The sequence below is a fragment of the Halichoeres trimaculatus genome, unplaced genomic scaffold, assembly GCF_033239565.1.
Source record: "Halichoeres trimaculatus isolate MK-OKI-2021-1 unplaced genomic scaffold, fHalTri1.1 fHalTri1_scaffold_3, whole genome shotgun sequence".
Taxonomy (NCBI): domain Eukaryota; kingdom Metazoa; phylum Chordata; class Actinopteri; order Labriformes; family Labridae; genus Halichoeres; species Halichoeres trimaculatus.
In genome coordinates this window covers 37,357,935-37,373,517 of record NW_027437181.1, presented here as the reverse complement: position 1 = coordinate 37,373,517, position 15,583 = coordinate 37,357,935, and the positions used below count along the sequence as shown (strand labels likewise).

At 42.0% G+C, this 15,583-nt stretch overlaps 1 protein-coding gene across 4 annotated transcripts in view; it reads right to left on the bottom strand.

Annotated features, from left to right (window-relative positions):
• Window positions 1–7,530, bottom strand: part of il16 (interleukin 16) — a 35,022-nt gene extending 27,492 nt beyond the window's left edge. For all 4 annotated transcript variants that reach the window (XM_074666894.1, XM_074666893.1, XM_074666896.1 and 1 more), the window contains exons 1-3: window positions 7,362–7,530; window positions 916–1,159; window positions 488–731 (exon numbers count right to left, since the gene is read on the bottom strand). In XM_074666894.1, the coding sequence (XP_074522995.1) occupies window positions 488–731; window positions 916–1,159; window positions 7,362–7,392 (519 nt within the window). In that variant the 5' untranslated portion in view covers window positions 7,393–7,530. The remainder of the gene's footprint in view (window positions 1–487; window positions 732–915; window positions 1,160–7,361) is intronic.
• Between the last annotated feature and the right edge of the window lie 8,053 nt (window positions 7,531–15,583).

Below are 15,583 nucleotides of genomic sequence, written 5' to 3'. Positions count from 1 at the left end.
CACAGAACAAATCCCGTCTTTGTTTGAATGTTTGACATTCAGAGCAGCCGCTCGTCTCACACCAACTCAGGGAATGTGACCATCATTACACCCAGACAGGAAACCTTTGCTCTAGTGTTAGGCTGTCTGGGTGTTACACTTGAGACAGCAGGTTAATACAGTTTGATGATTTGAGAATGAGACAGATGGACTTCAACAGAGAGGCTGCATGAGCCGTTAGCGTACGAGGATAAACACCTTTAATGAACATCTGTTTGTGACTGAAGGCCCAAAGAAAAGGAGGGCTGAGGAGTATGGTTTAGCTCATATCACGACCAGGACTTCTTCTATCAGAGAGTTAACCTGACAAAGGTTAAAGTTCTGCTTCTTTCTTTCCATGTACCACATGCTTTCAAATGTCTGCCTCACAGCTCTCTGAACACCAAATGTTTGGGTTTCTTCAAACATCATGAGTCAGCTCTTTTCAGACATTATCCTGAAGTTTTACCTTAATGCTGAAGGAGCTCCTCATGCTCCTTTTACTCTCCTTTGGTGTGATGTTCTGATGCACCTGACATCCTCCTCCATAGCCCTCCCTCCTATCTCTGTTATCTGCATCTCTGAACGTCATGTGATCCTCATCAGTCACGTTTTCCCTTTTGCTCCAAGTCCTGGACTTATAGGACTCCTCTCCAGCATGAATCTCTTCAGGATTGTCGTCACAGGTCTTAGTGTGGCACAGGATAAGGGACCTGGTTTTAGACATTACAAGACATGATATCAACCTGGTTTGATGGTGAAATGCATCATGCAGCCCTGATTTTTGTGCCACTTTGGTTGTCAAACTTAAAGAACCATGGTATAGCGTTGTGTGTAAAGAAGCTGAAGTACTGTGTCAGCTGACCTTAGTGTGGCGTGTCTGAGTTGGAACCCTACCTGGAAAGCATGGCCAGCTTCTTGGAGCGCTGGGTTGCACAGCTAGCTGGGTTGTTATTGCTGCTCTGTCTTCGCTCCCTGCTTCTCCTCTCCATCCTTCTCGCTGCCGCTGTGTAAGCCTTCCTCCTCTGGTGGGAGTATCTCTGAGGCATGGCCATCAGAGAGTGTGCATGTGTGTGTGCGGGCAGCTCTGTAACCAAGACGCTCCTCCCAGCCGGCCTGAAGCCTAATGGAGAGGGAAGCTCTGGAGGACAATTAGAAAATCCAGTTAGGACAGTCTGACTGCATCAGTGTTTGTAAGTGTTCTGAGAAACTGCTGAGGCTACTGTGGAGGCCAGCTGAGATAAAAGCCTCTCTTTCTCCTCTATTGAATAAAAAACACTTCCTCTGTGAAGTGCATGAAGCATGGACACACAAACAGCAGCTGATGGGTTAGTGCGGGATCCTTCCCAGCTTGATTCATGTTTTAACGTCCACAGTACTTTAAAGGGGAGCTCATTAGAAACACCATGGTGGAGGTTTGCTGCTCTGGTTCTGTTGATCGGCATCAGGTGAATGATGGTCCGTCTGTGCACTTAACGCTTACACTGGGGGGCGACCTTCATGTGCACTTTTAAGCCTACATGTCAGCACTGACGGCCTATCACATTTGCTATGAACAGTGTACAGAGACCATCTTACTGAAACCCATAACGCCTTTGGTCTGACATTATTATCTTCCCATCAGGTCACACCTTAAAGTGATACTCCTGGATGGGACAAGTTGGGTCCAATCACAAGGTTTAGGGCAGAAATGACCCTTACAGCAGTGTTTTTGTGCAGCAGAAGCCCAGGGCGCACGCACCAAACACCCCCTCCCTGCTCCTCTGCTGGTTTCCTCTGCACTCAGACAGGGCCATATTTTACTTGACCAAAAACACAAATAAACAGACTCCCACCAAAAAATCTGATATCGTTCTGCATTCACGCTTTATTTAGAGAATTTTCAGCGCGTTACTTTCACACAAAAACACCGCTCGATAAGGCTCTAGTTCTCATCGTGCTGTAAAACGGCACTACCTCCGCTGCAGAGCCACAGCTGGCTATGAGGCGCTCGCCGCTTAGTGTATCAGTTCGCGCGTGCGGCGTGCCAGATATAAACAAACGCAGGTAGTCTGCCAGGACGAATTGTGCAATAACGGCGTAAAGATGAATGACTATGAGAGCCAGGACGACCCGCCATTCACTTTGAATAAAGTGTGAATGCAGACCGATATCAGATTTTTTTGGTGTGAGTCTGTTTATTTGTGTTATTGGTCAAGTAAAATATGGCCCCGTCTGAGTGCAGAGGAAACCGGCAGAGGAGCAGGGAGGGGGTGTTTGGTGTGAGCGCTCTGGGCTTCTGCTGCACAAAAACACTGCTGTAGGGGTAATTTCTGCCCTAAACCTTGTGATAGGACCCAACTTGTTCCATCCCGGAGTATCACTTCGAAGCCTGTCTGTTTCCTGTGGACTCTCCCACGTTAGGTTTTGTTCATCCATTAACCAGCTCAGTCAGTTTTTACCACTCAGCTGAAGGTGAATACATTTTCACTGCTGGAGCTTCAGTCCTAAGTAAAAGGCTCTGTGACGACTGTATGTGTTACCCCAGAACTTATTCAGAGCCTAGTGAGTAGGACTTGTGATGACTCAGACTTGTAGAAAGATGTCAGAGGAGACACCACAGGTTGTGTGTAGGCCAACGTTGGTGAATGCTGAGCAACATGTTTGCTTTGTTAAGAAAAAAAAAAAAAACACTAAAGGGATAAAGGGGAAAACAGAGTCTAACTTTAACAGGCAAAGAAGGGAGTCGATGGTGATGCCAATGTTACTCTGACTGATGATAATGTTGTCATAAACTAGCTGCTTAACAACAGCAACGTTAGCCTCTGAAGTCACTCCAACAATGGTTGCACCATGTTTGGTTAATGTGGTTTAACTTAAAAAACATTTATCCTGAAACAGATTAGTTCAGTAACATCACATGAATAAACTCTGACTGTTGGTGCATTCTGCATATAAAGAATATTCTGGTAAATGGATGAAGTGTGCACCCCCACCCCCTCCTGACTTTGGGAAAGAGCTATGACCTCAGTCAGACTGCTGCGTGCTGGAATTAAATGGAGATCGTGGGTTGGTATGGACATTGTCACAAACAGCTTAGCCCCTGTGTTAGCCTTTAGCTCGTGTAATAGCCTTTAGCTCGTGGTTTATCACTGTCCTGTTTCTCTTTCTTCTGCTTTTCTGTCCTTTTTCCTGTCTGACAGTTAGGCTCCAGTGTCCACCATCACTACAAAATTAATCACAGAAATCGTTTTCAGCCGAGAAAAACACAGATCTCTCTTCCATTAATAAACTTAGTCAGCCACCATGGTGTTGCCATAGATACCTTAACGTCCCATAAATCAATCTGGTTTTGCTCAACCTGATCAGGACGTAAAGAGGTAGCAATTTAAAATAAGCTGTAACCTGTAATATTTCTGATTGCTGATAATCTCATTTTAAAGTGTGGATTATGATCAGGCATATATAAAGAAGGAATACTTTCTCTAGATGACTTAGACACTCCTCAAAGCCCTTTTAAATGGTACATGACAGACTTTTTTGTCATCAAATCCCAGTCCTGTGTCTGGATTTGGTGAGTTAAAAGGTCCCTAAAAGTGTTTTTCCTGCTGTTTACGACACATCTTAGTGCCATTATGAGTGAGGGTTTGCCTTTAGTGGTAAAAACATCCTGATTTCAGCCTCTGTGGAGAACCTGCAGCCTCTCAGCATCTGATCTCAGTGAAGTCTTCTGAGTGGGCACCCTCTGCACCCTCTGCCAATCATCTGTGGGTGCAGAGGGTGCAGGGAGGGACAAATTAAGACCCAGAGTTTGGAGGAAACTGATCAGTTGGTGTGTCTGGCTCTTGACTCTGCTCTACAGAGGAAAAACCACAGCAGCGTAGGAGGAAGTGGAATGCCTGACGTGTGGGAGTGGTTTTCAGAGCTCTGACACTCACATATGCCGACACGTCACTGCTGGGACACATCCAGGCTCTGAGGAGCTGTGCTTTACACCAACTGTGCCTGCACACTTTCAGGGCTGCTGTGTTTGAAGGAGGACCTTTATGTGGGCCTCGGAAAGACTTGATCTGATTTAGGAGGGGAAGTAACAAGTGGACACGTGACACAGACTACTGTGAGCTGTGACTCTGACTGTCAAAGGCCTCCAGACAAAATGACACAACAGAAAAACCTCTTGTGTTTAGTTTGAGTTCAGATCTTAGAGCTAATGCTTGTTTCTTTACTTTCATTGTTTGTGTTTCTTTTCTTCTAATAGAGATCAGTCCCTGCAGCAACATCCTGTTTGTCTAAACTAGAGCTTCTTTTCAGGCTCCACAAAAGAAAACTTTTTAGCCTTGAATAAAAAACAGAAATAAGACCAGCGCACAGAGATCCTCTCAACAAGTCACCGCTGCCCAGGCAGAAACAGAGCATTAAACACAGAGCAGAGACATGTTTTGCCAAAATCTGTAGAATCATCAGCACTGGGGTTGAACCATTGTACCAAGGGTTTGTCACTGTCTTTGTGCTCATGGGCACTATATGTAAAATAAGATATCATTTGGTGCTTAGATGGTGTGCTGATATCCTTAAGAGGAAACAGACAAACCAAGACCTGGGCCAGTCTAAAGCCCTAATGCACCACACATCCCTGCTGTTATAGGGTCCATGCATGCAGCAACACAGCCCACCCACTCCTCACTTAAATATCTGCGTGTTGTAGTGATAGAGAAGACAGAGGAGTCAAATCTTGTGTTTTCCTCTTTGTTTGATGTCTTTTGAGTCTTCTATAGTCACTACAGAAACTAGGCTCTTTGCTGCTACCTCTGACACAGGCACCAAGTTGGACTGATGCATACATCAGGCATGTCCAAAGTCAGGCGTGGGGGCCAATCATCACCTGAGGTCACTTTTCCCCCGGCCCCCAGCTTTCATCTTACAGTATAAGATAATGTCGTTGAAATGAATCATGCTCTACTGATGTAAACATCTACATTTTCTGTCAAAGTCACAAACCAAAGTCTTTCTGTAAGGTCTCTTTGAACTCCATCTGGATCCACCATAGACTGTATATAGAGTGGACAGTGTGGCTCCGCCATTTATCATTGTACGGTTTTGAAGCCAAAATACCGCCATTTCAGGCGCCACCATTGTAGCAGTTTGGAGCCAGTCTGCACAGTAGAGACGATGAGATATTCTGGGAGAATCTGAGTGGAGCCGGGTGACAAAAACAATAATGATTTTTTTTTCCAGAGTCTAATCACTTCCTGACTCTACCTCCCGACATATTTTACAACCCCCCTAAAAAAATACACGAGAACGGCAGCTGTCAATCAAAGTCAAACGTTACGTAAAGCCTCGTTTTTAACCTTGTAAAGACTTGGATACAAGACAGCCAAATGATATCTTCAAATCACCACAGCAATCGGAAGTGAGAAACATTTCCATGAGGTGTATTCATTTTTTAAAGTTTGACCACAGCCCATCTGGAGTGGCTGGAAAGCCGGATTTTTGAACCTATACTGCAGACAGCCACCAGGGGGAGCAGTTTTTGTGGAGACCTCACTTCGAGCTGAGCAAGTGGACGTCCTTTTTTTTTTTTTTACAGTCTATGGGATCCATAGTCTGCTGGTTTTAAAGCTGCAGCTCTGTTAATCCTTCAGAAACTCAACAACTCTTCAGCTGACATCTTTAAATGAATAGATTCATCAGGATGAGTTCAAAAACACATCATAGGACACAGACCAGATTAAAGTCAGGAAACAGAGCAGAAAAGAGTTCAGGGTGTGGGATCAGAAACATCTGGGTCTAAAACTGTTGTCTGAGGTTAAAATAGTCCAAATCGGAAAACCAATCCTGATAAAATCCAGATCCTGATCCTGTCATTAAACCATCCTGATATATTTCAACACATGTTCCTTGGTCAGAAGCAGAGTTTGCTGATGTTTATGCAGCAGGTAACACCGTGGAAAACTGACCGCTGATCGTCTGGGGCCAAAAACAGCTGAGGGACAGGTGAGCTTTGGTTTCATTAGCCTGTGATGATGGAAGGGGGAGATCTGAGCTCACTGAGGGACTGGTTTTACAGAAACCACTCAGGGAAAGGGTTCACACATGGAGCATCCATACTTTCACAGCTGATAAACATGTCAGTCGCCAGAGATGCTGGTTTTTACTCACTCTCCCATTCTAACTAAATTAATTGTGACTGTTAAGCCTCTGCTCTACCTTCTTAAACCTGAACACGCTGACTCCTGCTCCTGCTGTGTCCTCAGAGATTAATGCTGACAGTGAAGAAAGCCGCCATGAATGAACGTAGCAAAAACAGGAACAGCACATGGAATAATGTTTAACTTTGGTCCCAAAAGCACACACACACACACACACACACACACACACACACACACACACACACATGCAGGGAAAGTTTGAGGGAAAGGAACAGAGTGACTAAAGAAGAGCTGCCAAATGACACAATACTCTGTGTGTGTGTGTGTGTGTGCGCGCGCACGTGTGTGTGTGTGTGTGTGTGTGTGTGTGTGTGTGTGTGTGTGTGTGTGTGTGTGTGTGTGTGTGTGTGTGTGTGTGTGTTTACTCAGTGTCAGTGAGGAGAAAGTTTTGAAAAAGAGGCTGAAGATGAAAGGAGCAGAGGGGTGAGGAAGTATGAATGGGGTTCAGACCATGATCTGAAGGAGCTGGACTTGGTTTTTGTGAGTCCTGCTGGTTCAGCATGAACACAGCAAATCTTAGGCTGTCACGATGAGCCTGGTAGAAGTGAAAGGGAGTAGCCCCTGGATCAGGAGAAATCACAGCCAAAGACCAGAAGTTGAGGAGTGTAGAGACAAAACAGGCTAGCAAAAATCTTTTTTTACTTGTCATCCACTGACAGCAAATTCTGGATATTAAGCGGGCTGTCAGAGCCGGGCTCTTTCATGACAACCTGTCATAAAATCCCAGATTTTTTTTCAGATTGGGTCTTTAATTCTCTCCCTCTTCCTCTCAGGGGAGGCTTAGCTCTCTTTCCTCTGGTCTGTGGGTGTGGAATGACAACAGCCTGCTGTGTAAGGCCATGTGGTTGTCTGGACTGTGAGAAAGCAGAGAGGAGGCTCCTTCCATCCCACCTGCCCGCTCCTGGCCTCACTGCCCTCCTGTTTGTTCTTGTTTGCTCTTCAGGTTTAGTGGTACCTCACATCAGCCTTTAAAGGCCCCCTGTGTGCAAGTGGGTGATGAAATCAAACTCACGTCTCCAGCCTTCAGCCTTCAGGCTAGAGAACCATGTTCCTGATCATCCTGCTCTGAGAGGAACAGGTTTCTAATCTTTTGCTCTGAAAGAAACATCCCTTCCTGATCATCCTGCTCTGAAAATCTTAAGTCCTACTCACCATGGACTTCCATGTTGTATCTTGTTAGCATCTGCAGCGTCAGTTTGAAGCTCAACCAGAGGATCTAACAGGGTCCAGTCCAGACCACAGCAGGACTCATCTCATCACAGCTTCCCTGTGAGTTAGCTCTACTTTCTCCTTCGTCCTCCTCTGCCCCTGGTCTCCCTCTCTGTCCTGTCTGCTGAGCAGAGCACAACAGTATGTCTCAGTGAGGCTCGAGCCCCCAAAACTACTGCCCCTTTCCTGTGGAGGGAGGGAGCGGCAGGGAGAGGCACTAAGCAGGACACACACACCCACTCTACTGCACACACTGGCAGCAGTCTTTACAGAGCTCTGAATGTGTGTTTGTGTTTGTGTGAGTGTGTTTAAGTGCAGACTGTTAGCAATGGAGAATGAATGGATTCTCTGTGAACCACACTGCATGAACTCACACACACACACACACACACACACACACACACACACACACACACACACACACACACACACACACACACACACACACACACACACACACACACACACCTCCCTTTGTGAATGGAGTTGGCTCAGGAGTTAACGAGTTTGGGTTTTGGGGGCAGTTCAGATGGACTAGCCTTCAGAGATGGACTCTGATGGGAGGTGTCTGGTTTTTCTGTGACCTGTGGTTGAGCATATAGGGAGCCTTCAGGCAGGACTATTTTTGAAATGCAGAGGAAACAACATCCTGCACAGCCAGGGTGCTGAAGCAGTGTCCTTGCACTGGTTTGCGATGCCCATTCAGGAGTAACAGAGAGCTGCAAACCATATTTAAAGGGGACATATCATGCTTGTTTCTCCTTTTCACTATGCCAGACTAGGATGCCTGTAAAGCATTTCTGCCCTCAGTACAAGTCATTTAGTTCCTTCATTGCCCCACAATAGCGTTCTCAATATCCTCATTTTAGGCCATTCTGAAGATCTCGTTGAAACGCTCTGTTTCCAGAATGACCTCCAGTAACCTCGCAATGTCACAGCCCTTTGTGCTCTGATTGGTCAGTTCTATCAGAGGGGCAGAGGGGGTAGAGCCAGGGGGCGGTTTTTGCAGCATGGCAGTATTTACAAAATCGCCATATTGGATGGGGCAGACCGAGCGAGTTTGCTGTTTGCCAAAACTTCACCGTAAGGCATTGATAGCACTAATAAAATGGCAGAGTGTAGGATACGTCCTTTTGTATTGGACCCCGAGTCAGACCCAGACGGTTCTGCGGCTCAGGAGGAAGAAAATCCACCTGGACACAGATCATCTCAGGACGCTTCAGTGTGGTGAGTCAAACCGGTACTGGAACATGTATAGTTAATACATTTATACTCGGCTCTTGGTGGGTGTATCCCTCGGTGGTGGTTGTGTGACTAACTGACATCACAGAGGAGGAGCTGCTTTATCAGATCACTCCAATAAAAAGAAAGGATCCTCGTGTCGTCACGAAGGTCAAAATCTCGCGGGCAAATGTCAATGACCTATTTTCAGAGGCATCAAATCTCGTTCTAGGATATCAGAAAAAATACAAAATCTCATTTTTTTTAAATTCAGGGGGTGAAAGGTCTTGTTTTAAACTTTATTATTTTATATTTAAGTATTAAATCATGGATCAGCATGATATGTCCCCTTTAAAGAAACCAGGCATGTTGCACTTTCTCTGCTTCATTGGCTCGCAGTCCATTTGAAATGGACCCATCCCCAGCCTCCAACTTATAACAACAGGATTTAGGAGTTTGTGAAGTGTATCTCACTGGAAAAGATTCTATGAGTGAGTTTTAGAAGACATGACAACCCTTTCAGATCACATCCACCACTCTCTTACCATCACCACTGAGACAGATGGGTAACTGCACGGATGTTTATGTTTTTAAAGCTTTGACTTACAACAATGGATGGCACTAAAGTCTGTTTTTAATGCAGGACTGACAGTTACTGGAATCTAATACTGACTGTTGCTTTTGTCCCTTGTGCACAGAGATATTTGCAGATAACTACATCCCCACTCTTTGGAAGTGGGTTTATTTAATGTCTTTCTCCTTTTTCTAGAAAACTTCACTTCCTGCCCTGATGAGGTCCAACCTTTGTGACTGTGGTCCCAGCTGGTACTGGTTGACGTTAAAATAAAACTATTCAACAAAATAGTGAAAATAGACAGGAGCAAATCTCATTTCACTGTGTTCAGATCTATGAAAGACTTTAAAGAAGAGAAGAAGAGCAGAGGTGGAAAAATGTGGTTCGCTTCTTTAGTTCTCCTTTCCTTTCACATCACAACAGCCACTGACAGAGCAGGTCATCAGGGTGTATCTTCTCTGAACAGCTCCATTCATAGGTTTAACTATTATTCATGAATACAACCTCCCTCTCTGAGGGGATCCTACTCTGAGATCCTCTATGGGGTGTTGTTGTGCCTCCCTCTAGTGGCTGTTAGGGTTGATTGGATCTGATTGACATTTTCCAGCACAAACACAACCTAAAACCTGCCCACCTCAGTAAATACCAGCTCAAATCTCAGCCTCTCCAGAAACTCATGTTAAAACAGTTTAACCATTATAAACGTGATAAAAGAAACACGTCATACGGGCACAGCTGCACAAAATAGTGAAAGAAAAACGGAAAAACAAACAGGCTCCCTGATTGGACACAGTATGAAGTCAGTCACTCACAGTCCATCCAGAACCACACAGTGACCTTACATATGTGCAGTATATCAGCTGCTTTCTCTTAAACTAAGGGTGTTAAACACAAACACATGTCACAGTCAGTTAAAGCCAGGTAAGCAGGCTCAGACATGGAGGAATCAACTCGTCCCAACAACTGCCAGAGGGCTTTGAAAGTGGCTGATGCCACGACTGTCCAATTTGATTTCGGTGACATTTGATTAAGCAATTATTCAATGTCTAAGTTTTTATTTTTTGACACATAATGAAAACTAATGTGTTGATATTGTTCCAGAATATTTTAAATTAAATTTTTATTTTAAATAAAAGATGATAATAGAAAAATATTAAAATGATATAAAAAGCAGTCCAAATTTTGTCAGCCTGGCCAGTGCTATTTCCCTCCACCCAGCATGTTCAAAAGAAGCCCCACTGAGCAGAGACCCGCCTAATCTGGCAACACTGGTGGCAGCCATTGACTGTATAAAACATGGACAAAGCATCGCTGACGTCACCCGTCTGTTCTGAGACAGGATTTTGAAGTCAATCCATGGCTGCAGCCATCGTGGAAATGCAGTCTTCCGGTTTGCAGTGAATAAATTATTGTTATGTTTGAATCACTTTGCGTTTACTATTGACAGCAAGTTTTGGGCTTCAGATACCCTCAAATGCATTAACTCTCAACTCATTCACTCTTTGAAAGAGCTTTAGTAACAGAAAGCTTTGCTGTGACAGACCATTAACAAAAAAGCGTTATATTTCTGTTTGGAGTGAGGTACTTTATATATATATATATATATATATATATATATATATATATATATATATATATAGATATATATATATATATATATATATATATATATATATATATATATATATATATATATATATATATATATACACATATATATATATATATATATATATATATATATATATATATATATATATATATATATATATATATATATATATATATATATATACATATATATATATATATATATATATATATATATATATATATATATATATATATATATATATATATATATATATATATATATATAAATATATATATATATATATATAAAGGATAACTAGTGATTATTGCCCTAAATAGTAATTTAGGTTTAAAGGCAGGCCTTTTTTTTTCTTTTCTTTTTTTACAATATTCTGAACAAAGTCAAGATTCAAAAGGAATAATGCATTGAAAAAATATGTGCACATACAGCACAAGTAAAACAGCGGGTCAGGTGCTGGATAAAGTGTCTCAGATCAAGAATAAGGTACCTGCCTGCTGCACATAGTTTTTAAGCTTCAATAATAATGTCCTTCCACCCACTCACAGGCATTGTCTGGCTGTGATATTGGGAATTTAGTAACAATCAGATATTGGATCCAATTGTAAGCAATTCTATCAACCTGATTTGTTTTTGCGAACACTTTCACAGTTCTGCCACTTGGGCGCAGTATTTTTCCCACTCACCTCTCTTCCACCGTTATGCTTATTGGACACGCTCACCTGTACATCAGGTAACACAGCACACCTGAGCACCCAGTTGCAGCTCATCTGCCATCAGACCTGTTTTTAAACCAGACTGTACTCAGCATCCCCAGCAACAAGCGTGTCAGATGATGTGCATCACTTTAAGTGTCCTCTGGAAACACTGCGGTTGTGTTGTAGTGTATTTGCAGCGCTATTTTTTAACGTGTTGTGCACGTGTTGTTGAATTGATGAAGGTATTTTCTTTATTTGCTTGTGTTTTGTCGTTTTGCATTTGCTTTCTTGCATGCAGCGCTGAGAGCTCTCAGGGTCACCTCCTTCTCTTCTCCTGAAAACATCACGCCTTGCACCAGTTAGCACCAGGATTAGCCTAATGAGTCTTGATGAGCTGAGGGACCATTACAAAAGAACACAGGAAGCTGATTAAGCTTTCCGCCCGATGTGGTGCACACACAGACACAGACTACAGAGCGCCAAGGATCGCGATTAAGTGCATTAAAACACTAAACAATTTATAAGTTAATTATCACAGCGTTTGCTGCTGGCTGGCAAACAGCCTCTCCTTTATGATGCAAAAGGCTGCGACAGATAAGACAGACAGGTGACAGGCTGACATTCGCATCCTCTCATTTATGACACAAATATTAAACTATTTAAGATGCCTCTAGTGAGATATTATCCAGATTTATGAGTTCATTGATGTAGGCCATTATTTATTAGAGTCTTATGTTCCATCCTGGATTTATTGATTTTAAAAAAAAGTAGTTGTGACTTTGACTAAGAGGGTGAACATTGGACTTATAAGGAACGATGACACGGTCACTGTTTAATATCACAACATAAAACAACACAGCAAAAACTATAGCATTCATTTTTATGTCCCCCAGGAATTAATCTCTGAAATTTTTCTGTTTATTGTCCCCCCCAACAATGAAAAGGGATTTTCGCCCCTGTGCATGTCAGCCTTTCTATATCATATCATTCTTCTTGGGGCATGGAATTTAAGTTTTTATAAAATATAAATTAAACTAAGTTAAAAAAAAAAAAGTGTGAACAGATGTTAAAATGTTTTGAATAGCATAATAGAAAGAAATATTTATTCAAGGATTTACCAAATCATTTATACATTCAGTTCATACCGTTTGATGCTGAATACTCAGGTGCATGTACTTCACTGGCGTAGACATGTCTGTAACTTTTTGAAAGATCGAATAATTGAAAAAAAAAAAAAGAAAAGAAAAGAACACACATTTTCCAAGCCCTAAGGAAAATTAAAAATAATGAAAAATAATTCTGGGCACTGGCTTTCATATTTTGCTTATCTGAGGGTTAATCTGTACTCAGAGTATAGATATTGTCACCTTCATTGTAGTAAAATGTCCTGCTTTAAAAATGTATCCCACTTGGAGTTCAATGCAGTCATCTATTTTGCTCTCTGTCTATCTATCTATCTATCTATCTATCTATCTATCTATCTATCTATCTATCTATCTATCTATCTATCTATCTATCTATCTATCTATCTATCTATCTAAGTCTATTTCAGTGCAGTTAAGGGAAACATTATCTTGACTTGCATTTAATAACCTGCTTTGTGACAGTTAAGTGCCTCGTATATAATTACCTTCACAGACTTAGGTATGTAAAACAGCTAAAACAGGTGAACGTAATGTAATACCCATGCACTGTATAAAATAATTAATATTTAAAATGAGGTAATAGTGTCTAATAATCTGTATATACTGTGCAACATTGCGTGCAACATTGCAGAGACAATTAAAGGGGGGCAAAGGCAGTGACAAGCTCCCGCTTGGAAAGAAAAAAGATGCTCTCCCAATAAATTAATGCTGAAGGAAGACTAAGTGGGCTGCTACTGCGTACAGATACAACTAGAAAACGATTCCATGACAAAACTTGTGATTTGCCTGCAGGCACAGAGAATAACTGAAGAACACAGCACACACTATCTGTACATACTGTTTGGTCTGTTTTTAAGAGCCTCTCCTATAGCCTCTCCCTAGTTTTAACAAATGCAGGGCGAAATATTTCACAGTGTAATTTAAACATAACATAGCTCCATAGACTATCACATAACAATATATCCAGATTCTCATAATAAAGGTTAGTGAATTATGCCATTATACTTTTCAGGAATTTAAGATCTACAGATACATCAGTCGGACCATTTTTACTGGTTGATAAATGATTTTTTATTAGACAAATAGACGTTCACACCAGATTAATGATCATGTGGTGGACTTTTAATAATCTCACTCGATACTTTTGCACCTCACATTTTAAAAACTGTGAAAAAATTATTCTACGTTTAAATCTGAACACATACCAGTTTGCTTTTCTATCAGAGGTTCCCATTAGCACTGCCTGCATGTGTGACTTGATCGGCAATTGAAAGCGATCCAAGCCACAGGGTTAGCTGACTAACAAGCTCAAGTAATAAGCCATGGGTTATAACACCAGCTAATAACTTAGTGCAAAAAAAAAAAAAAGCATAGAACACAAATTACTCAGCTGAAAAAATGCAGCACTGACTTCTTGGACTGTCTGTTAGTACATCCCAAGGGACAACAAGACATTTTTGGATTCTTTAATGATCTTAAGTAATGACAAAAGCAGAAAATATGAAAACAGTTCAAGGTCAGCTACACAGTCTACAACCTAGTCTCTGAGGAAAAAGCTAACACGTGCTCACTTGACAGTCAAGTCAACCATGCCCTCAACCATCAGAGGGCACTGTTCTGTGGTGTTTCAAAATGTTTTGTTGGTGATGTACAGAAAGTAGTCTGCTGTTGCTGAACAGAGAGAAATAAATGTAGAAACTGTTTCAAAGAGGAGCATCTTGTTTATTATATTGTATGTATGAGGTGAAAGGTAATGCTCTGAGGAAAAACTACTTCATGAAGTCACTGACTGTGTCACTTTAAAAAAATAATAATAATAAAATCAGTGAGTTGGACAGTGTTTAAGGCGTTGTTTATACAAAAACATTGAATTTCAAATTTAAAAATGAAAACTTTTTCATTCATGTTTAAAACATAAAAAACAATTTGACATCTGATCTTGCTGCAGTGTGCATGTCCCACCAGTAGCTGGCGGTGTGCTTCTCTTCTGTGTAGTTGACTTTCCTGTGACTGTGCATAGACACAACTTGTTGGGAGAGGGCTGATGGAGAGTGGGAGAGGATGAGGATTTCAAAGTGGGCGTCAGAAAAGTGGTGATAGAGAGAGCAAGACACGGGCTGAAAGGGTAGAGGGGTGGTCAGAGCTTTGTAGAGATGGTGCATGCTGATAGAGAGGGTGAAAGAAAATGTGGCAGGTGGACTGATTGAGCAGGTGGAGTCAAAGAGATGAAGACAGGATTTTAACAAAAGCTATTTTATGCACAAACTTTTTCGTAGCAAGTTGTTTGGTGTCCAAACTGAGCGTGTGTGAAGAGCTAAAACTTCTTTCCTCTGTGATTGTGAAACTTCTGGCTGGGAGTACCTGCTCTTTACTTACGGGTAGAGTGCAGGATTTTCCTAAAAAGTAAATTTATATCTTTTACAGGTATAATCCTGCTCAATCATCTTTTCTGGGCCTCTATTTATGTAAGTCAGTGTCTATGTATGTTTTACAGGCACACCAGCTGAAACTAACAGACTGGACTGGAACATCAGGGCATGACTTTTTAATGTTATTCCATCATTTATTTAAGAGCTGATGGCTCTTGTTTCCTTCCTGGCAGAGTGTCAGATGGACAAACTCATTCAGCCACAGGGATAAAAGCACACAGCAGGCAGGCTGTGTTTCAGTTACTGCTCTGTGTGAAGGAAATGGACCACACCTCAGAGGGAAAAGAGGGTGAAAACATCCTCAGTAAACAGCCTGAGAGCAGGAAGCCCTCCACGCAGCTCTGACCTGACCACCATTCACTCCCTTTTCTGGGCTGAGTCTGCATCGCTGTATCCCTCTGATTCTGGTTATGACTAGTCCTCCCCCTGCTTAAACCAGTTTATTTCAGATTCCCTCCTCTAATTCAATGAATGACAGATCACATC